This window comes from Symphalangus syndactylus, chromosome 7 (genome assembly GCF_028878055.3).
Source record: "Symphalangus syndactylus isolate Jambi chromosome 7, NHGRI_mSymSyn1-v2.1_pri, whole genome shotgun sequence".
NCBI classification, from domain to species: Eukaryota; Metazoa; Chordata; class Mammalia; order Primates; family Hylobatidae; genus Symphalangus; species Symphalangus syndactylus.
In genome coordinates this window covers 96721688-96743841 of record NC_072429.2, presented here as the reverse complement: position 1 = coordinate 96743841, position 22154 = coordinate 96721688, and the positions used below count along the sequence as shown (strand labels likewise).

The 22154-nt window shown below is 42.4% G+C and overlaps 2 protein-coding genes and 2 non-coding genes across 8 annotated transcripts in view; 2 read left to right on the top strand and 2 right to left on the bottom strand.

Annotated features, from left to right (window-relative positions):
• Positions 1 to 3155: 3155 nt before the first annotated feature.
• On the bottom strand, positions 3156 to 3262 carry LOC129487048 (U6 spliceosomal RNA). Its single transcript, XR_008659182.1, has one exon. It is a non-coding gene; the product is annotated as a U6 spliceosomal RNA (small nuclear RNA).
• Positions 3263 to 6387: 3125 nt separating this feature from the next.
• On the top strand, positions 6388 to 10268 carry RPL30 (ribosomal protein L30). The gene is made up of 5 exons (XM_055286865.2): positions 6388 to 6530; positions 6639 to 6691; positions 6950 to 7095; positions 9249 to 9379; positions 10173 to 10268. The coding sequence occupies exons 2-5, from the start codon at positions 6671 to 6673 to the stop codon at positions 10220 to 10222; spliced, it is 348 nt and encodes a 115-aa protein (XP_055142840.1). The 5' UTR covers positions 6388 to 6530; positions 6639 to 6670; the 3' UTR covers positions 10223 to 10268.
• LOC129487066 (small nucleolar RNA SNORA72) lies at positions 9810 to 9941 on the top strand. Its single transcript, XR_008659193.1, has one exon. It is a non-coding gene; the product is annotated as a small nucleolar RNA SNORA72 (small nucleolar RNA).
• Positions 10269 to 17003: 6735 nt separating the features above from the next.
• The window catches only part of MATN2 (matrilin 2), a 172319-nt gene continuing 167168 nt past the window's right edge, over positions 17004 to 22154 (bottom strand). For 4 of the 5 annotated variants that reach the window (XM_055286856.2, XM_055286860.2, XM_055286857.2 and 1 more), the window contains 4 exons: positions 20887 to 20958; positions 20042 to 20176; positions 19559 to 19657; positions 17004 to 17562 (listed from right to left, as the gene is read on the bottom strand). In XM_055286856.2, the coding sequence (XP_055142831.1) occupies positions 17507 to 17562; positions 19559 to 19657; positions 20042 to 20176; positions 20887 to 20958 (362 nt within the window). In that variant the 3' untranslated portion in view covers positions 17004 to 17506. The remainder of the gene's footprint in view (positions 17563 to 19558; positions 19658 to 20041; positions 20177 to 20886; positions 20959 to 22154) is intronic. The other variant, XM_055286858.2, reaches the window with a different exon arrangement.

Sequence of the window (22154 nt, the reverse complement as noted above, 5' to 3'; positions counted from 1 at the left end):
GGCCGAGGTGGGTGGATCACGAGGTCATGAGATCGAGACCATCCTGGTTAACACAGTGAAACCCCGTCTCTACTAAAAATACAAAAAATTAGCCGGGCGAGGTGGCGGGTGCCTGTAGTCCCAGCTACTCAGGAGGCTGAGGCAGGAGAATGGCGTGAACCCCGGGGGGCGGAGCCTGCAGTGAGCCGAGATCATGCCACTGCACTCCAGCCTGGACGACAGCGAGACTCTGTCTCAAAAAGGAAAAAAAAAAAATTAACTGGGCATGGTGGCATGTACTTGTGGTCCCAGCTACTCTGGACACTGATGCAGGAGAATTGCTTGGGCCTAGGAGGTCGGGGTTGCTGTGACTGTGCCACTGCACTCCAGCCTGGATGACAGTGAAACTTGGTCTCAAAAAATAAATAAAACAAATGCTTTGAGGCAAGTTCTTGTAATCCCAGCACTTTGGGAGGCCAAGATGGGAAGATTGCTTGAGCTAGGAGTTCAAGACCAGCTTGGGCAATATAGTGAAACTCGTCTCTATAATAAATATATAATATATACGAGAGATAAATATATATATAAGCTAGGCATGACAGCACACACCTGTAGTCCCAGCTACTAAGAAGCTGAGGTGGGAAGATCCCTTGAGCCAGGGAGGTTGAGGTTGCAGTGAACCATGACTGTGCCACTGTACTCCAGCCTGGGTGACAGAGCAAGACCCTGTCTCAAAAAAAAAAAAGAAAAGAAAGAAAGGAGAAAAAAAAAGGCTGGGCATGGTGGCTCACGCCTGTAATCCCAGCACTTTGGGAGGCTGAGGCAGGTGGATCACGTGGTCAAGAGCTTGAGACCAGCCTGGCCAACGTGGCAAAAAACTGTCTCTATTAAAAATACAAAAAATTAGCTGGGCGTGGTGGCGGGTACCTGTAATCTCAACTACTTGGGAGGCTGAGGCAGGAGAATTGCTTGAACCCGGGAGGTGGAGGTTGCAGTGAGCCAAGATTGCACTATTGTACTCCAGCCTGGGTGACAGAGCAAGACTGTCTCAAAAAAAAAAAAAAAAAAAAAAAAAAGCTTTGAAAGTAGAACACTCAATAGAAGGGATCATTATTGTTTACTTTATACCTCTATCTAAGCAGGCATGTCTCAGAACCAATTTGGCTATCTCATTCTTTATGTCTCTAATTCTCAAATTTTAGTAATTATAATAATCATCTAGGATGACTGTTAAACTCAGATTCCCAGGACCCACACCCAGAGATTTCTTCCATAGGCCTAGGTGGGGTCCAGGAGTTTGAATCACTGATTTTGATACAGGTGATCTGAGAGCCAGACTTTGAGAAGTACTACATTGAGGTGTAATTGATGTTTCATGAGACATTTATTGTAAAAGAACACTTCATTATTAATATTAAAAAGGAACTTTTTATGTAACAATAATTAATGCTTACTGTAAAATAATTCAAGCAGTACTAAAAAAAACCTAAAGAAAAATTAAAGGTCCCTTCCTCATCGCTCACTCTTCTCATCTCTGTTTTGATATCTGACTTTTCCAGACTTTTTTCTATGCCTATACAAATATATAGTCATTCATCACTTAATGACGAGGATTCATTCTGAAAACTACATTGTTAGGCGATTTCATTGTTGTTTGAACATCAGAGTGTACTTGCACAAACCTAGATGGTATAGCCTACTACACACCTAGGCTATATGGTATAGCCTGTTTCTCCTAGGCTACAAATCTGTACAGCGTGTTACTGTGCCTGTAGACAACAGTAACACAGTGGTATTTGTGTATCTAAACACAGAAGAGGTACAGTAAAAATAATGTATTATAATCTTATGGGACCACTGTTGTATACGTGGTCCATGATTGACCAAAACATTATGCAGTGCATGACTGTATATTAAGAATGACGAGCATTTGATGTTTCTAATTTTTTGCTGTTATAAATAATGCCGCCCAGGCACGGTGGCTCACGCCTATAATCCTAGCAGTTTGGGAGGCCAAGGCGGGTGGATTGCTTGGGCCCAGGAGTTTGAGACCAGCCTGGTCAACATGGCGAAACCCCGTCTCTACTAAAAATACAAAAATTAGCTGGGCAGGAGAATCACTTGAACCCAGGAAGCGGAGGTTGCAGTGAGCCGAGATCATGCCACAGCACTCCAGCTTGGGTAACGGGGAGATTCGGTCTCAAAAAATGAATAAATAAAGCTGAAATAAATACTCTTGTTCCCATGTCTTTAAGCAACTCTGTGACTGCTTCTGTAGGATAAATTGCTAAAAGTTGAATCACTGGGCCAAAAGACTCAAATAGCACAGAAGGGAATATAATTAAAAAGTGCTTCTCTACCTCCTTCCAACCTCCAATCCCATTTTCCTGAGGAAGCCACTGTCATCTTGTGTATCCTCATACGAAATGCTTATATAGGTACGTTCTTTCTGTTTTGACACACTGTCAATCTGTCCTTCAAGAGCACCTTTTTCTTAACCTATTTTATGCCTAACTTTAATTTTCCTGGTGGCTATTTAATTTTTCTTTTTGAGATGGAGTCTTGCTCTGTTGCCCAGGATGGAATGCAGTGGCACGATCTAGGCTCAATGAGAGCTCCGCCTCCCGGGTTCACACCATTCTCCTGCCTCAGCCTCCTGAGTAGCTGGGACTACAGGCGCCCACCACCACACCTGGCTAATTTTTTTGTATTTTTAGTAGAGACGGGGTTTCACCATGTTGGCCAGGATGGTCTCGATCTCCTGGCCTCGTGATCCACCTGTCTCGTCCTCCCAAAGTGCTGGGATCACAGGCATGAGCCACCGTGCCCGGCCGTGGTGGCTGTTTAATTTTAGAGCCTTCACTGTTTTCAGGTCCCAATGGCATCACTGATCAACATGCCTCTTGCATTCAGAGAACTTCTCCCAATGGCTATTCAGTAATGGACAAGGAATCTCTAGGGATTTAAATAAATTTCTGGGAAAAGGTTAGAAAAGGCAGCAAAATTTGAGCATAAAATGATTTCTTATAATTCCACTCTAAAGCAAACGTACACTTGTAACATTTAAAGCTTTAACGTTCCACTTTTCTTTTGTATTCTTTTTTTCTCCTTCCTTCTCATGAATGCTATATTCCAGCCAAATTGTACTAATCACTCTTGTCTCCTTTTAGCTTTATTTTTATTTTTATTTTTTCACGAATTTGTGTGTCATCGCTGCACAGGGGTCATGCTAACTTCTCCACATCGTTCTAATTTTTAGTATACGTGCTACTGAAGCGAGCACCTTTTAGCTTTGCTTCTGCTCTCCTGACCAGAATGCATCCCCTCCTTGATTTCAGTTAATCCTGCAAAGTGCTTGACTTCAAAATCTCAGCTGACCTGTCTAACTTTAATAAATAATTTAACTTTTGTCTCTAATCTTAGCCCTTGTAAAATAAGGATAACAATGCCTATTAGGTTATTGTAACCATGAGTTAAGGTTTGTGAAAAGTACATGAAAGTCTATACAAAACTAATTATTCCTATATTACTCTCCTTTAAGGCCTAGCTAGACAGTAGGCTCTTTAAGAAACAGTCACCATGTCTTTGTATATTCTTCGTGCCTGGAGTGAGGATGAATTCATCATATAAATTTGTTAAATAAACACATTATGCTATTTGCTTATACCTTCCTTCAGACAACAGACAGCAAGGTTTCTCAAGGAATCTTATATGACCACGGGCTTAAGACAGGTGACGGCACATGGTACTGTTTGTGGAATGAACATGTAACATCTGTAACAACAACTTCATATGGCAGAGTTGTACTAATTGTCTTTATAGGTCTTGCCTTCTCAATATGACTATTAGCCTCCTGAAGGTAGGGTGTAGTTCTTTGCATATCAAGCGTCTAAGAAAAATGTTTGATGATAATGGAAAAAAAAGATTCAGGTCTGAATGTCTAATGTGAATGGCAGACTCTAAACATTTCCAAATGGTACGTGGAGTGAATTGTAATAGAAAAGGCTCTTGAGGATTCAACTTCTTTTTTTTTTTGAGACGGAGTCTCGCTCTGTCACCCAGGTTGGAGGCAGTGGCGCGATCTCGGCTCATTGAAAGCTCCGGGTCAGGGTTCACACCATTCTCTCGCCTCAGCCTCCCGAGTAGCTGGGACTACAGGCGCCCGCCACCACACCCAGCTAATCTTTTTGTATTATTAGTGGAGATGGGGTTTCACCGTGTTAGCCAGGATGGTCTCGATCTCTTGACCTCGTGATTCCTCGGCCTCCCATAGTGCTGGGATTACAGGCGTGAGCCACCACACCCCGCCTGAGGATTCAACTTTTATAATAGGATGACAACCACAAATGAAATGTGGATCAGGAAAAAAAAATAACACAGGATTAAAAGGTGGACTGGTGTTTCAACCTTTACTCTATCAGGTAGCAGCAGCACAACTTCTCCAGGTCTCAGTTTCTTGAAGTCAGAGAACTAGTTATCTGTTAGTTCTAAAATTAGTAAAAAACAAAAAGAGTTTGTTTATAAACTAGAGCAATAGAAGAAGGCAGATATCTGGATTTGCAGTGTTAAGTAATTTATGACTAAATATTAAAGCAAGTACTATGATAATCTAATTCAACTTGGTTGGTTAATTTCTCATCAAAGAGGGGCACACACTTGAATGAACGTTATTTTTATTTTATTTATTATTATAATTACTATTTTTTGAGACGGAGTCTCTCTCTGTCACCAGGCTGGAGTGCAGTGACGTGACCTCTGCTCACTGCAACTTCCACCTCCTGGGTTCAAGTGATTCTCTTGCCTCACCCTCCCAAGTAGCTGGGACTACAGGCACGTGCCACCAAGCCCAGCTAATTTTTGTATTTTTAGTAGACACAGGGATTCACCATGTTGGCCAAGATAGTCTCGATATTTTGACCTCGTGATCCTCCCGCCTCGGCCTCCCAAAGTGCTGGGATTACAGGCGTGAGCCACCGCGCCCGGCCTTATTACTTTTTTTGAGATGGAGTCTCGCTTTGTCGCCCAGGCTGGAGTGCAGTGGCCCAATCTCAGCTCACTGCTACCTTTGCCTCCCAGGTTCAAGCGATTCTCCTGCTTCAGCCTCCCAAGTAGTTGGGATTGCAGGCACGAGCCACCACACCTGGCTAATTTTTGTATTTTTAGTAGAGGTGGGGTTTCACCATGTTGACCAGACTGGTCTCGAACTCCTGACTTCAGGTGATCCGCTCATCTCGGACTTCCAAAATGTTGGGATTACAGGCGTGAGCCACAGCATTCGGCCTGAATCAACTTTAATTGTGAAGAGAACTAAGTTACCTGGGCTCTGGTCCTAGCTCTGACAATAGCCCTAGATATGTAAAATGGACAATAAAAAGGTTACTATCTCATGGGACTTTTGTGAGTATTAAATAAATATATGTAAATGACTCCTGGTACAGCACGCGTTTTTTGGTGAGGCTTAATTAAGGAGGGGAAGAGGTTTCCTTCACATAGCTTACCCACTGGTCTGATTGATTAGGTGGGGATTTTCAGCACCTAATATTTTCAGCGGTCTGTCTCTGGACATTTATACCAAGATCCAACGTTAACAGCAAAAATACTTTAAAAAAATTAGACCTGCTTATCGCGCTCTCAGTGCAAACTCGGCTCACAAGTTCACGTTAACACAGTCACAAAAGGCGAGTTTTGGGAAACTCGAGCAGGGCGCCACCGTTCTCCAGGGGACAGGTAACTTGGGTGACCGCAGGGGTGAGGACACAGCTGCTTCTACCAAGCGGAGAGTAAATGCGGGTGCTGCGGCACATCGGAGTCACCCACAAGGCTCTCCAAGAGCCGCGCCTCAGGGCAAAGATGAATTCAGCGGCATTAAGACCGTGGTCGCAGCCGCCGCAGCCTCTTCTCATGGACCCTCCCACCTCACCTTCAGTCGGCTTTTCGAACTCCCTCCGGGTTCTAAGCGCCTCGATTCGTTAGACCGCAGCTCGCACCAGAACAGCAACACAACGCCGAGAGGCTTAAAGGCCCGCAGAGGGGGAAAGCGAACACCCCTGCAGCCATTCTTTTTTTTCCTTCTTTGAGACAGAGTCTCACTCTGTCGCCCAGGCTGAGTGCAGTGGCGCGATCATGGCTCACTGCAGCCTCGGCCTACCGAGCTTAAGCGACTCTCCCGCCTCAGCCTCTGGCGTAGCTGGGAGTAGCTAGGACTACTGGAGCGCGCCACCACGCCCGGCTAATTTCTTTTTTATTTTTTTGTAGAGACGGGGGTGATCTATGTTGTCCAGGCTGGCCTTGAGCTGGACGCAACAGATCTTCCCGCCTCAACCTCCGAAAGTGCTGGGATTAAAGGTATGAGCCACCGCGTACGGCTCCGCAGCCATTCTAGCTAGCGGTACCTATAGCAACCGGCAGCTGCCCTCCGCTTTTGCTCCGCCCCTTCTGCTTGCGATCTGTTTCCGCTTCCGTTCCTGCAGTTCCGGCTCTGCCGTGAAGAGCTTTGCATTGTGGGAACTCTTTCCTTTCTCGTTCCCCGGCCATCTTAGCGGCTGCTGTTGGTGAGTGGGCTCCTACCGACCGAGGTTTAGGCAGCGCGGGGAGCTTTGCGGGTTGCCGTTTGTAACTCCGGATCTTAAACTTCCTGTCCTGTCCTCTGTCTCTTCTAGGTTGGGGGCCGTCCCGCACCTAAGGCAGGAAGATGGTGGCCGCAAAGAAGACGGTGAGTGAGGCGGGCCAGGCCCGGAAGCCGATTCACGTGGAGAGATGTCTCGGCCAGGGCAGGCAGATGTGAGCCCACTGGGGTGACAGCATGCCTGCTGGCATTTGGAGGGCCCCAGAGGGAATCTCAGTGGCCCTCTCAATGACTTGGGGTCCTCGACTTCGGAAGTTTAAGGGGCTCGGCTTCAAAAAGCTGGGTCCGGTTTTGAGGTGGTTGCAAGCGAGGCCCTTAGGTCCGTATTTAATGTTTGCTTTGTAGAAAAAGTCGCTGGAGTCGATCAACTCTAGGCTCCAACTCGTTATGAAAAGTGGGAAGTACGTCCTGGGGTACAAGCAGACTCTGAAGATGATCAGACAAGGCAAAGCGAAATTGGTCATTCTCGCTAACAACTGCCCAGCTTTGAGGTAATCGAAGAACCTGAATAGGCGTCGCCTACCGCGAATTCATCGTGAACGAATATACAGGAGTGTAAACTTGTAATCTGAGTACCATGAACTGGAACACTTACAGGATAATTACGGTAGCGATTGTGGTGTTTGGCCCTTCATTCCCGTCTCCCCCACCAACCCCCAAATCGTGCTCCCCTTCTGTGAGCTTATTTTTGGGGGATAAATGTGTGTGTGGCAGGAGTGAAAACAGAACATCGAGGTTTAATGCAAGCACAGACACATTATTTGTTTTTTCCATGTATTTTGTGTCCTGCTTTTTTGGTTCTTTTAGCTTTGAGGTGCTTTAATGATGCTTCATTGTGTGAACTTGTTTTAGTGTCAAAAAACTAGGTAAGAAAAGTTGAGGCGCTGGGCTATGGAGTTGCAGGCTATCATAGAATCACCTAGTTTAGCCCACTAAATCAGTTCTGAGTCAAGGTTTATGCTTGACTCAGTGTTTTGAAATTGAACTTAGGGGGTGTTGTAAATAAGCCAAAGAAACTTGGACCTTGCACAATACAAGCTATGTGACCAAATTTTCTGTGGTGATGCATAAGCTGTTTATATATAGGGTGTCTGTAGTTACTGTCAAATCTTTGAGGGCCCTTTCTGTCTCGTCCCATGGGTTGGGCTTTTCCCTAACCATTCTTTGAAACTTTAAAGCCTGTGTTCTATAGTAGTGCTTCTGAAACATGACTGTGCAAAGGAGTCACATGGGTGATGTTGTTAAAACGCAAGTTGTGATTTCATTGGATTTGGGATGGGGTCCGAGGTGCCTTTTTTTTTTTAAGAGAGTTTCGCTCTTGTCATCCAGGCTGGAGTGCAACGGCACAATCTAAGCTCACTGCAACCTCCGCCTCCCAGGTTCAGGCAATTCTGCCTGAGCCTCCGGAGTAGCTGGGATTACAGGCACCTGCCACCACGCCTGGCTAATTTTTGTATTTTTAGTAGAGATGGGGTTTCGCCATGTTGGCCAGGCTGGTCTCCAACTCCTGACCTTAGGTGATCCACCCACCTCGGCCTCCCAAACTGCTGAGATTACAGGTGTGAGCTACCGTGCCTGGCTTGAGGTGCTTTTTTCACTAGTACATTGTAGCACTATTGCTGGTATGTGGATCCACATAATTGAGTGGCAAGATAGTATAGGACTCCTTTCCGATTCCTAAAACCATTCTACTAAACTGATGCTGGAATTTTGTATTTTTAGTAGAGACAGGATTTCACCATGTTGGCCAGGCTGGTCTGGAACTCCTGACTTAAAGTGATCCAGCCTCCCAAAATGCTGGGATTACACGCGTGAGGCCAGAAATTTTAACTCTAAAACGGTATCACTCCCCATCTAGAATTCTGGGCACTAGGGGGATAGTGATAGAAATGGCTTATCTTTTAAAGGTTTAGATTCTGGATCCTCCACTTACTATTCTATGGCTCAGTTTCATTAGATTAAAAAAAAAAAAAATAGGACTGTGTGCCGTGGCTCACACCTGTAATCCCAGCACTTTGGGAAGCTGAGGCGGGCGAATCCCTTGAGGTCAGGAGTTCGAGACCAGCCTGGCCAACATGGTGAAACCCCGTATACCAAAAATATAAAAAATTAGCTGGATGTGGTGGTGGACGCCTGTAATCGCAGCTACTTGAGAGGCTGAGGCAGGAGAATCACTCAAACTCAGTAGGTGGAAATTGCAGTGAGCTGAGATCGTGCCACTGCACGATCTGCCTGAGTGACAGAATGAGATTCCGTCTCAAAAAAAAAAAAAAAAAAAAAAGAGTACATAATACCTACTTTAGAGATTGTCATGGAAATATAAAGTATGTGGCCCTTACTAATGCTAAATAATGCTTTGCTTTTGTTTATTTGCATCTTACCCTCTTCCGTGAGTATTGATACTATCTTAAACATAGTAGGGGTTGAGTAGATATTTGCTGGTTGCCCCTTCACTTGCAAGGGATACATATAAATGTTGGTTTGTATTGGATAATGAATATGATGTTTTTAAGAGTAATACGTGATTTTGTTACTTTTTGAAGGCCTTAACAACATTAACACTTTCTAGAAAAGAAGTAGTAACATTTAGTCTGTCAGTCACTTGGCATCGCATTTATTTATTTGCCCTTTTTGGTTCCCAAAGGAAATCTGAAATAGAGTACTATGCAATGTTGGCTAAAACTGGTGTCCATCACTACAGTGGCAATAATATTGAACTGGGCACAGCATGCGGAAAATACTACAGAGTGTGCACACTGGCTATCATTGATCCAGGTATGCTTTTTAAATCATAAAGTCTTTTTTTTTTTTTTTTTTTTTTGCCTTTCTAATGTAATGTCTGGACAAGTATTCTTACTACGCAAATGTCTTTGGTTCCTAAATTCAGATAGGATATGGATCTAGCAAGGCATATCCCGTAGTTGTATTTTGTAGAGAATTGGTAATGAATGCCAATACATTATAATTGGCTTTATTAAAATTTTTACTGTCAGATAATTAATTTCATTTGATGAAGTACCTATGAAATAAAGACTTAGAGATTTGGTAAAAGGTGAAATTATAAGGGGAGAATAATCTGGCAAAACAAAAGAAAGTAATTCTTGCTTCCTGAGAACAGACATGTAAAATTAGCTTGAGAAAAAAAAAGTGCCGAAAAATCTACATCATTCTATTTTCCAATTGTGAATCTTTGATTCATAGAATACTGCGAATATTCTCGCTGTTCTGATTTTGTAATAGTCAGGACAGGCTAAACATTCGCTATATTAAGACCACGCGTGTGTCCCCAGACCTAGTTCTTTCCCTAGGTCTGGTTTTATAAATGCTGGTGATAAACCAATTTTATTACACGATCATTTTGTGTGATTATATAATGGCTGTGATTCTAGGTTATCTTTGGTCAGCCTTAAGAAAAATGACAGTACAGCTAATGTGATAACTTGTGCAAAAAATCAGCGCTAATTTGCAGACCATTGTCTACAGAAGGGATAACCAAAGGTAGAGAAATTTTATGGTACCAGTTGCTATTAAATGAATTGTAAAATTACTGTTTTTTTTTTTTTTTCAGGTGACTCCGACATCATTAGAAGCATGCCAGAACAGACTGGTGAAAAGTAAACCATGCAAATTTTTCCTTTAATAAAATTTGCTTGTTTTAAAAACATTGTATCTATTTCAGTATTTTTCTCTATTTTTGTTTCAATACAATTTCCTGAAGGTTGGATTAGAGAGGATGAGGCAGATGTGGTGGCAAGACTTTTCAGTAAAGAGTTACACATCCTGGGCCGGGCGCGGTGGCTCACGCCTATAATTCCAGCCCTTTGGGAGGCCAAGGCGGGCGGATCACGAGGTCAGGAGATCGAGACCATCCTGGCTAACGCAGTGAAACCCCATCTCTACTAAAAGTACAAAAAAAATTAGCTGGGCGTGGTGGCGGGTGCATGTAGTCCCAGCTACAGAGCTTGCAGTAAGCCGAGATCATGCCACTGCACTCCAGCCTGGGCGACAGAGCAAGGCTCTGTCTCAAAAAAAAAGAGTTACACATCCTGATTTCTGTTTTCCAGGGTTTTGTTGTTGTTCTTTTCTTTTTTTTTTGGAGATAGTCTTGCTCTGTCGCCCAGGTTGGAGTGCAGTGGTGCAATGTTGGCTCACTGCAGCCTCCGCCTCCCAGGTTCAAGTGGTTCTCCTGCCTCAGCCTCCTGATTAACAGGGACTACAGGCGTGAGCCACCACGCCCAGCTAATTTTTTTTTTTTTTTTTTGTATTTTTAGTAGAGACAGAGTTTCACCATGTTGGCCAAGATGGTCACTATCTCCTGACCTCGTGATCCCCCGGCCTCAGCCTCTCAAAAGTGCTGGGATTACAGGCGTGACCCACTGCTTCCGTCCCAGTTTTTGTAAAGGGAGTGCACTGGGTTCCTTTCTAGTACTAGATGTTTAGGAAGCTCAAGTTTTGTAATTCCATTCTCAGGACATTGTTTGCATTTTATATTCGAGTATGCTTAGGAGGCAACAAGGTTAAATACCCAGAATTTAGCCAGAATTGCAATTTACCAAATCTGAGTAGCTAAAAAAGATTAACTGAAATGTTTCCCCATCCAAAATGCTGTCATAGGTTAAGAAAAGTTTTACTTTAATGAATAATCTTTCCTAAGGTAAGTGATTGGTGCACTTGGAAAATTTCTGAGTAATTCCAGATCATCAATAGTTAAGTCCATGTTTGCCCGAGTATGTTTTGTACTGTGAAGTACGTTAAGTATTCACATTTTTGGAAACTATACTGCATCCCCCAAGAGTATGTCCCAGGGAATCCTTCATATGTTAATATCCTTTGGAACATTCAAAAGAATTAATTTGAGGGGAAATAATGATTTAGTTAGATATTAATTTACAGAGTTGAATGGTGCTAGTAAGGTATGCCCTATGTAGTCAGCTGGGCTTTGAGGGAGGGAGGCCACAGATTGGATTTTAGACTCAATCTCCTTGCTCCTTTTCTCCCCTCTTTCAGGCAAGTTTTGATGGTAGATGGGTGAGACAGTAAATGAGGATGCCTTCTAAATAGTATGCAGAAAATCAAGCATTTACTGCACTTGGAGTCAGAGGACCCCAGCTCTTTTTTTTTTTTTTTTTTTTTTTTTTTTTGAGACGGGGTCTCGCTCTGTCATCCAGGCTGGAGTGCAGTGGCGCAATCTTGGCTTACTGCAAGCTCCGCCTCCCGGGTTCACGCCATTCTCCTGCCTCAGCCTCTCCGAGTAGCTGGGACTACAGGAGCCCGCCACCACGTCCGGCTAATTTTTTGTGTTTTTTTAGTAGAGACGGGGTTTCACCGTGGTCTCGATCTCCTGACCTCGTGATCCGCCCGCCTCGGCCTCCCAAAGTGCTGGGATTACCAGTGTGAGCTACCGCGCCTGGCTGTGGGCCCCAGCTCTTAATAGCTATATCACAGCCCTGGGTGGGTCTTATTCCCAATTTGATAGTCAGGGGTTAAGAGTTTTTTTCAAGGGAATAGCTCATGATTTTAGTTTGTGTCCGAAGTTAATCTGAGGTTGTGGATATATTAATACTTCGGAGAGTCTGGTTTTTAATAGTTTACCAGTTCATTTACTCAGTATTTCTCAATTTGGGAGCACTACTGACATTGTGTAATGGGACAGTTCTTTGTTGTGGAGGGCTGTGGATTCTGCAGGTTATTTTTCATTCTTGGTTTTCCTTCCATGTCATTGTAATCACCCCCAAATGTCACCACATTTTTAAACTAGCTTCTCTCCTGGTTAAGAGTCACTGAATATATGAAAGATTTTAAGTGTTCTAAGGTGTTCATGTTTACATATCCAGAGACCCGTGTGGCCAAAGTGATATAAAATATTTGAATCCTTGATAAGAATTGCTTTGTCTGACTACTGGTCTCTAATAGTGTTAGTTTATTTTCATAGTTCAAAATGTTTCAATCTCATGGTTAAGGTAGTTTGTGTGCTTATTATCTACTTGGTCAGTTTTTCCCACAAGTTGACTTTTCACACTATTTGGGTTAGTTTTTCCTCCAGGTTGACTAGCTCGAATTTAATTTCTCAAGGGGTGGTGACCTAAAGAATACAATATTGCAAATGTTGGTGTACCCTTTCTTTGCGTGGTTTCTGTTGTGGTTTTTTGGCTGCAGGCATTTTGGAATGATGGTTTTTTAGACAATTTATGATTTCTAGGGCCTTCTATGTCGTTGATAATATGTTATATTTGGATTTTGCCTTTTCATTATATGTTCTTTTTGTGCAGTCACAACTATTCTTTCTTTCAGCAAGAAAGTTTAGAGAGACAAGAAGTTTAAAGCTAGTAGACAGGAAGCATTCCTTACTCATTCTGGCCTATGTTACCTTTGATTAAGTGCTCTTAAACCGCTGTCAGAGAGAAAGTGACACTGGCCAGGAAGATCTGGGAAAGTGTAAGGTGACATTTAAAATGTTCTTTTCTAATTATAATGAAAGTAGTGTGTTTGGGTAGCTCTAATATTCAGGGGATTGTAGATAATTCCAGCCAATTGGATTTACTCCATACCTCTACTGAATGGAAATAGAAATCTCAAAGAAGAGGTTGGATATTGTAGAATGTGTTAAGAATTGCAGTTGGTATGGGATGGTGGCAGGAGCAAAAGGAATGTGGAGAAGAAACCAAATTTTAGGCTGATTATGAATATAACTATTAATAGTTGGGCCGGGCGTGGTGGCTCACGCTTGTAATCCCAGCACTTTGGGAGGCCGAGGCGGGCGGATCACGAGGTCAGGAGATCGAGACCACAGTGAAACCCCGTCTCTACCAAAAATACAAAAAAATTAGCCGGGCGTGGTGGCGGGCGCCTGTAGTCCCAGCTACTCGGAGAGGCTAAGGCAGGAGAATGGCATGAACCCGGGAGGTGGAGCTTGCAGTGAGCCAAGATTGCGCCACTGCACTCCAGCCTGGGCAACAGAGCGAGACTCTGTCTCAAAAAAAAAAAAAATAGTTGGGTCGTCTGGAAGATAATATTATAATCTGTGTCATGGAAAAGTTTTCCATCCCCTGTCTTCCAACTACCAACTACTCCTTAGACTTGCTGCTCCCTTCACCTGCAGTGGAATCTGGTTTCCTTCCCCCATTCCTCCCTTTTCTGGGCTTACCTGTGCTTGTTCTGAGGGTAAGCCTAGCACCCAGTCTAAAACAGGTGCTTCTGAGTTACCTTAGAACCTTTTTTTATGGCATTGATTACCTCTCTCTAACTAAGGTTCTACAGGACAGGGACTCAAGGTATTCAACTTTGTGTCACTTACCAAAATTAGAGTGGATAATGACTACTAGGGCTTAAACATTTACTTAATTCTCTTATTTATACACTTGTGACTTTCTAGTTCAGAATTTTGTTAATAGTAGTTCTTAAATTTCTTATGCATTTACCATTATTTAATTTACTACTGCGTGTTTGCTTCAAAAGATAGTTTAGGGGTGGGAATCTACCAGATTACTTTCCTCAGGTCAGCAAAGAATTTATTCTGTCTTTTCATTTACTCAACATACACTTAGCTCAGCACCATCTTTGTGTCCAATACTCTGGGCTGCTAAAGAGTAAAAATATAATAGTTAATACTGAGCGTTTAAAATGTTTTAGGGTCCAGCGCTGTGGCTTATGCCTGTAACCTCAGCACTTGTGGAGGCTGAGGCAGGAGGATCACTTAAGGCCAGGAGTGTGAGACCAGCCTGGGCAATGTAATGAGACCCCATCTCTACAAAAAAAGTTAAAAACATTAGCCCATTGTGGGGCACAGGCCTATGATGCCAGCTACTCAGGTGGCTGAGGCAGGAGGATTGCTTGAACCCAAGAGGTTGAGGTTACAGTGAGCTATCGTGGTGCCACTGCACTCTAGCCTGGATGACAGAGCAAGACCCTGTCTCTAAAAATAAATAATATGGTCGAGTGTGTTGGCTCACGCCTGTAATGCCAGCCCTTTGGGAGGCTGAGGCTGACTGATCACCTGAGGTCAGGAGTTCAAGACCAGCCTGGCCACATGGTAAAGCCCTGCCTCTACTAAAAATGCAAAAGTTAGCCGGGCATGGTGGCAGGTGCCTGTAATCCCAGCTACTCAGAGGCTGAGGTAGGAGAATTGCTTGAACCCGGGAGGCGGAGGTTGCAGTGCGCCAAGGTCATGCCACTGCACTCTAGCCTGGGTGAAAGAGCGAGACTCCATCTCAAAAAATAAAAGTTTTAGGTACCTTACAAAATAGTGTACATGTTAACTCATTTAATCCTCTGACCACGCAATATTATTATTGGCCTTATTTTGCAGATTAAATCCAGTAAGTGATGAAAGTGGAATGCAGAACCCTTACACTGAGATTTACAAGTGGCAAAAACAAGCAAAATGGAGAAATATTTTAGACAATCTTCAAGTTAAATATCTTGGATTAATCTGTAGATTTTAATGCATTGGTTGGAGGCTTTTTTTTTTTTTTTGCCATGAGGTTTTTCTTCCCCCAGGAGAAATGTGTTTAATAGCTAAAAATATATATATATATATTCTCATGGCAGAGAGATAAAATGTTAGGTTGAGAGGTATTGCTAAAAAGGAGGAGGCAGTCTTTTCAGCCACTAGGTGGAGCCTGAACACAACAGAGAGTAAAGTAGAATTGAGCCACCTTGGCAGCAATGCCAGAACTGACAGTCATGCACCTCATAATGATGTTTGGTCAGTGATGGACTGCATATACAACAGTGATCCCATAAGATTATAATAAGGCTGAAAAATTCCTTTTCTGTGTTTAGATACAACACTTACCATTGTTTTACAGTTGCTTACCGTATTCAGTAACATGATGTACAAGTTTGTAGTCTAGGGGCAATGGGGTATATAACATAGCCTTGGTGTGTAGTAGGATACCCATCTCGGTTTTTCTTTCCTTTTTTTTTTGAGACGGAGTCTCACTCTGTCCCCAGGTTGGAGTGCAGTGGCCCGATCTTGGCTCACTGCAAGCTCTGCCTCCCGGGTTCATGCCATTCTCCTGCCTCAGCCTCCCGAGTAACTGGGACTACAGGCGCCCGCCACCACGCCTGGCTAATTTTTTGTATGTTTAGTAGAGACGGGGTTTCACCGTGTTAGCCAGGATGGTCTCAATCTCTTGACCTCATGATCCGCCCACCTCAGCCTCCCAAAGGGTTGGGATTACAGGCGTGAGCCACCGCGCCCAGCCCCATCTAGGTTTTTGTAAGTGCACTCTGATGTTCACACAATGAAATGACCTAACATGGCATTTCTCAGATCATATCCCATCATTAAGTGATGCATGACTACCTCAAAAGTAATGTCAACCCAAACCAGTACTACTTCCTAATGAAAACTTGTGTTTTCAGGGTCAGATGGATTACTCAAATGTAATATAAACTAAAGGTTTAATACTTTGAATCAAAACTTCTATACCCAGAAGGAATCATGATTTTCAGATAAAGTTGAGGCCTAGGAGATGGTCTTCCAACTCTTCCTGCACTGTCCGTTAAGAGGACATTCTGATGGAAATACTTGTCTTTAAATATGTAAACATAAGCTTATTCAATATGTCTTGTTTGTAAAGCATCATTTGGACTCTAAAGTGACTTCCATGGGAAGGATGTCATTTTGGCTACCTTTGTTTCTTATTGAAGCTCCCACTTACGGTATTTCTTGGTGTAAGTGCCTTCATGAGTTGATGAAGTTGAAGTCTTTGTCCCTATTCTCACTTCCCTATTTTCTCAATTTGGGTATATCCTTTTAGAACATTTCTTATACTTACATATACATATTTACATATCTTTGAACAACTAGTGACATTTTTGATTTTGTTTTTTTAATTTTCAGGAACGGTATGCCAAACATTTTGTCATTCTTTTTAAAGTCATCTTTGTTTTGAGTTTGACCATGTATTTGTATAGATGTAGCACATTCCTGTACATGTGGTGTTGTATTTCTGTGGTATGGATTACACCAGAGTTTATCAGTTCCCCTTCTGATGATGTTTAAGTTGTTCCTCATTTTTTGCTTTTACACAGTCTAGTAACATTCTTATGTAGGTCTCTTTGTATGTATGTGCTGAAATCAACTGAGTGCAGTTGCTAGATTTACAGGGTTGTGTGCATTTTCAGTTTCATGAGATGTCAACAGACTTACTCTACAAAGAGTGCCATTTGCATTCTTACTACAAGAACCTCACATTTCCACATCCTTACCAACACTTGTTAAAAAACATACTCATTTTTGCTAAGCTGATGGGTGCAAAATGGTATTGTTTTAACCTGCATTTTCCTGATTACTAATGAGGTTCAGCATTTTTTTCATAGGCATATTGGCCATTTCTCATACATACATATCTTCCATTTAAAGTTAAACTAAGAATTTTTGCACTGAATACCATTCTCTGACATGGTGAATTTTAATATTGTATAAAAAATCCAACTTGTTCCACAAGTATATATGTCCTGTGATTTTATGCATACATCCATATACATATATCAAAGTAAAGTCCAATACAAAAAAACAGCATTTCCTATGGCCAGTGTTCTACAGAAGTAAGACTGTGCAAACTTTATCGTATAGTCAAATGAGATTGCAACACTAAGGCAGGACGAGGCAGAAGCAAGTTGTGTCCACAGTATATTACAAAATACCTTGCATAGCTTATTCATTCTCACCTGGTAAATTCATCCTAGAATTCTGAAGGATTTTTTTCCTAGATAAATTTATACAAGTTAGTGTATACTTCTTGTCTTTGTTCTGTGGCAAACCAGCTTTCTCAGTACTGATTGTTTTACTTCACAACATTATTGATTTAACAATAGCCTGAGCTTTGGGGCTTTGCACTGCTTTCATCGTAATCCTCGATACAATGACTACAAATGTGTCGCGATTTCTAATCTTCATCTGTATCTCAGGCGATTTTCCAGGGCTTCCATTCTCTGTGTCATTTCTTCTAGTAAATCTCAAATTAAGGAAGATGAATTGTCTATTTTTATTTACATTTAAATATAACTTGATTTATCCATGTAAAATTTTGGCTTCTGAAATATAAAAGGTTTTGGGTTTTTTTTTTTTCCATTTCTGTCAAGTATTTTAAAACTCTGACTTGTAAATTTATAGAACTCATTTAACATATTCTGTCAAGACAAATATTTTGGGTTTTTTTTTTTTTTAACATCATCAAAGCCAGATGGCTCAGTGTGAATTTGTCTTTTTAATTTTAATTTTATTTATTTTTGTTTTTTTCTCTTTTCTTGAGACGGAGTTTCGCTCTCCTTGCCCAGGCTGAAGTGCAATGGCGCGATCTTGGCTCACTGCAACCTCCGCCTCCTGGGTTCAAGCGATTCTCCTGCCTCAGCCTCCCGAGTAGCTGGGATTACAGGCATGTGCCACCATGCCCGGCTAATTTTGTATTTTTAGTAGAGACGGAGTTTCTCCATGTTGGCCAGGCTGGTCTCGAACTCCCCACCTCAGGTGATCTGCCTGCCTCGGCCTCCCAAAGTGCTGGGATTACAGGTGTGAGCCACTGTGCCCGGCCTTATTTATTTTATTTATTATTTTTTAGAGACAAGGCCTCACTATGTTGCCCAGGCTGATCTCGAACTCCTGAGCTCAAGCAAGGCCACCTAGGCCTCCCAAAGTGCTAGCATTACAGGTGTGAGCCACAACACCCAGCTGCAGTCTTTTTTTTTTTTTTTTTTTTAATTGTAATTCCACTTCCACCCTTAATGCTTGCAAATTAGTTTGCCATAGCACACTTCTAGGAGCCAGAATTGATAATGTTGGAAATGTGGTGAAGAGAAGACAATGAAAGAATTCGGCCTTGGAAAGTAAGATACGAAGTCAGAAGCAAAGGGCAATAGGGAGTTTTCACCATGATGCTACATAAGGCCACAGTTTTGAGGAATTCTGACCTATGTAAAAATATGTCTTTAGTCTCTTGTGAGTAGAACTTTGGGGTGGGACAGGCAAGCGAGAGGAAAAGGGCATTAGATTAGGTATTGGTCTTCCCTGTAAGCTCAATACCCTCTATCTGCCCTCTTGAGGGCAGAATGAGAGCCCATGTTCGTCAATTAACCACTGTCAGAAAGATTATTTCATTTTACTTAAGGGAGCATATTTCCAGCTTTCAGAAATGGAATTGCTCTGTGCTGTTGTTCCTTATTACATAAGCCCATTGGCACAGAGATAGTTCAGAATTAAGCCATTTCCCTATAGACTAGTTGATGCACTTGAGATATCAGCCAGCTTTAGTACGCTTACTGTAATTTTAAGTTTAGAGCACTTGGCAGGGTGTTCAATATGTAAAAGCACCGAATCCTCTTTTCTTTGTTATCCCCAAGCATTCCTTTTATTTGTAATATTGTTTTAATGAATCATTGGATCCTGCTGTTCCCTTGGTGGAATGTTTCATTTTTTAGAGTGCTGATAGAGAAGATCTCTGCTGCCGAGGGAAAAAAAAGAAAAAACCACCCCTGTCCTCTAGAAACTAAACACTGAATCTATATGTGGCTGTGGTGTTCCTTGGGGCTAAAGGACAAGTTTGGACTACTGAGTTTGAAACCTCTTCATTCTACATATTCTTTGTCTATACTTGCCGTACTTCTGATGCACTTCAGACCTCATCATGTCCTACACACCCTCCTAGCAGAGAGGGAGTTAGGTCAGTGTCTCTTTTTTCCTTACTTTGTATGCTGACCGACAGGCCTTATTGCTAAGCCCCCGAGAACAGCCGATGGCAACTAAGTGCTTGACTGTTGATACTAAGCTTGGCTTGCCCTTGCCTAAACACCTGTCAGGCTGCTTTTTAAAGCAAAAAGCCTTTCCTGAAGTTCACTGTTCTTCGTGACTTCATGGGATTGACTTCAGTTGATAAAACCTACATAGAGTGTGTGAAGTTTTGATAATATTCTTTGCATTCCATACAGAAGCATAATACAAGAAAAGGATATAGCGCTGTGTTAATTTTCTTACTTCTTCGTTTGCAAGGTTCTGGAACATTATAAGATTTTCACATTTGCATTGATCGTGTTTTTCTTCCAAAGGGCTTCCTGAGAAAGCAGATGGAAAGTGTTCACCTCTAGAGTCCACCAGACTTCCCAGACGCATAATAATAGGAATGAATCAGCGTGTGGAGGAAACCATAATGAAAGACATGTTCCAGTTTTTCCATGCAGCCAGATCCAGTAAATACCAGGAAAGCGCTGTATATGCTTCCAACACTGGAAGTGGCCTTTATTGTGGATTACTAAGGAACACTACTTGAGTTTCTTTTAGTTTATGTTTTAGTTCTCATTTTACTTAAATTCTTTCTTCTCTTTTCCTCTATACTATTTCCTACTTCCTTCTTTCCTTTCCTCCTTAAAGCTAAGGTTGTTGGCAAGCTGAAAGGCTGAAATCAAGTTATCTTATAGTAATATTTTACTTGGAATTACCTGAAGGTTTTGTTGAATGGGAAAGCTTTTGTGTAGACCGTAAAAGATTGTCTTCTTCAAACAGATATCTGTGTTGCACTGCAAAATTAGAACAGGAAAGTAGGTCTTGGATATTTATGGTGACTGGCTCAGATTCTGTAAAGAGAAAGAAAACAGCAATCAAACCTGCTTAATGCTTTTGGTTATAAAACAGCCATCAGCAGAGTAAGGTACTTGGTATTCCTAGCACTTGGTACAGAGCTTTACTTTGGGCATACTGAAGCAAAAAGACTGTTACCTTCAGTGGAGTAAACATCTTTATTAAAAAAACAAAAAACAGCAACAACAACAACAACAGCCAGGTGCAGTGGCTCATGCCTGTAATCCCAGCACTTTGGGAGGCCAAGGTGGGTGGATCACTTGAGGTCAGGAGTTCAAGACCAGCCTGGCCAACATGGTAAAACCCCGTCTCTACTAAAAATACAAAAATTAGCTGGGCATGGTGGTGGGCGCCTGTAATTCCAGCTACTCAGGAGGCTCGGGCAAGAGAATCACTTGAGCCCAGGAGGTGGAGGTTGCAGTGAGCCGAAATTGTACCACTGCACTCCAGCCTGGGCAACAGAATGAAACTGTCTCAAAAAAAAACAACAACAAAAACAAAAAAAAACACTCACCTGAAATGATGCTAGTTACCAAATATGGCTTAAGGTAAGAGTAAACGTTAACTATCTTTTTGAGGGAAAAAAGGCCTTAATTATCATAATTTGAACATACTTATATTCACTTCTTTACAACTTTTATCTGGAGGGAAACCATGGTAGAAGCACCCACCAGAATTTCTAAAAACACTGCCTTAAAAACTGTACCTGTTGGCTGTTGGACCCTTTTTGGCAGTTCCCCTGCTGGAGAGTCCTGTCTTCCATCGGAGTCTTCTAGAGCTGAGCAGAAAAAGATGACCAAAGGAAGTGACGGTTGTCCACAGGCATGTGTGTGTTCTTCAGGAAGCTGGTCCCAGATCACCTCCTTACCTACCTGCCATAACCTAAGGTTTTTTGGTTTTATTTGGTAACACCAAAGATTCAAAAAAGCAGTTGGTTACCATGATACTTATGACGACTCTAGGGCAATTCTCTCTCATAAGAGAAGCTTGGACCCCTTAAGTACATCTTAAGAATGCTCCCCAAACTGTCATGTCTAGAAAGTAGGGCAGAAGAAAAGGTGAAGTTGTTGAGGGATTTTAGTTGCAGTGGCAGCAGCTCCACTTGAGGCATTTTAACTTGAATGAAACGAGGCAAAACATTCTCTACTCACAGAAATCTGAAAGGCCTTCCCTCCCTGTTACCCCTCATCTCAAGAGTTCTTTCCCTAGAGGGGTAAGACACAGCACTTAGACTGGGATCTAACTGGTGAACTGGGGACATGAGTACAAGGAAAAATAGGCAGAACTGCTATCTGTAAACATATCTGGCACATTTAGTAAACTGGAGAAAAGCATGCATAACAAAATCTGAAGTCTGAAGGGCAGTCTGATACTCTGTAAGCAAGTAGTCCATGCAGAAAGGCATTAATTTTAACAGTGGGCTTGGAAGAACTAGCTACGTCCCTTTCCACTCCAATTATAGGTATATTCTGAAATTGCACCTCAGCTCTCCTGATTTATATAATGATTGATTTTTAGTTAAATGATCATTTCTCTAGGGTGTTTGTGAGGATGAAGCATGCTGGTGTGTCAAAACACTTATTATACTGCTTGGCACACAGCAAGGGCTCAAACAATGGTAGCTATTACTTTTGTCTTTCCCACCTCCCCTGTTTCCCCCACCTTTTTTTTCTTTTTTTGAGACAGGGTCTTGCTTTGTCACCCAGGTTGGAGTGCAGTGGCACAGTCATGGCTCACTGAAGCTGTGACCTCCAGGGCTCAAACGATCCTCCCTCCTCAGTCTCCCAAGTAGCTGAGACTACAGGTGTGTGCCATCATGCCTAGCTAATTTTTAAATTTTTTTTTCAGAGACAGGGTTTCACTTTGTTGCCCAAACTGGTCTCGAACTCCTGGGCTCGAGCAATCCTCCCACCGCACCCTCCCAAAATGCTTGGGTTACAGGCGGGAACCGTGGTGCCCAGCCCTTCTTTTTGT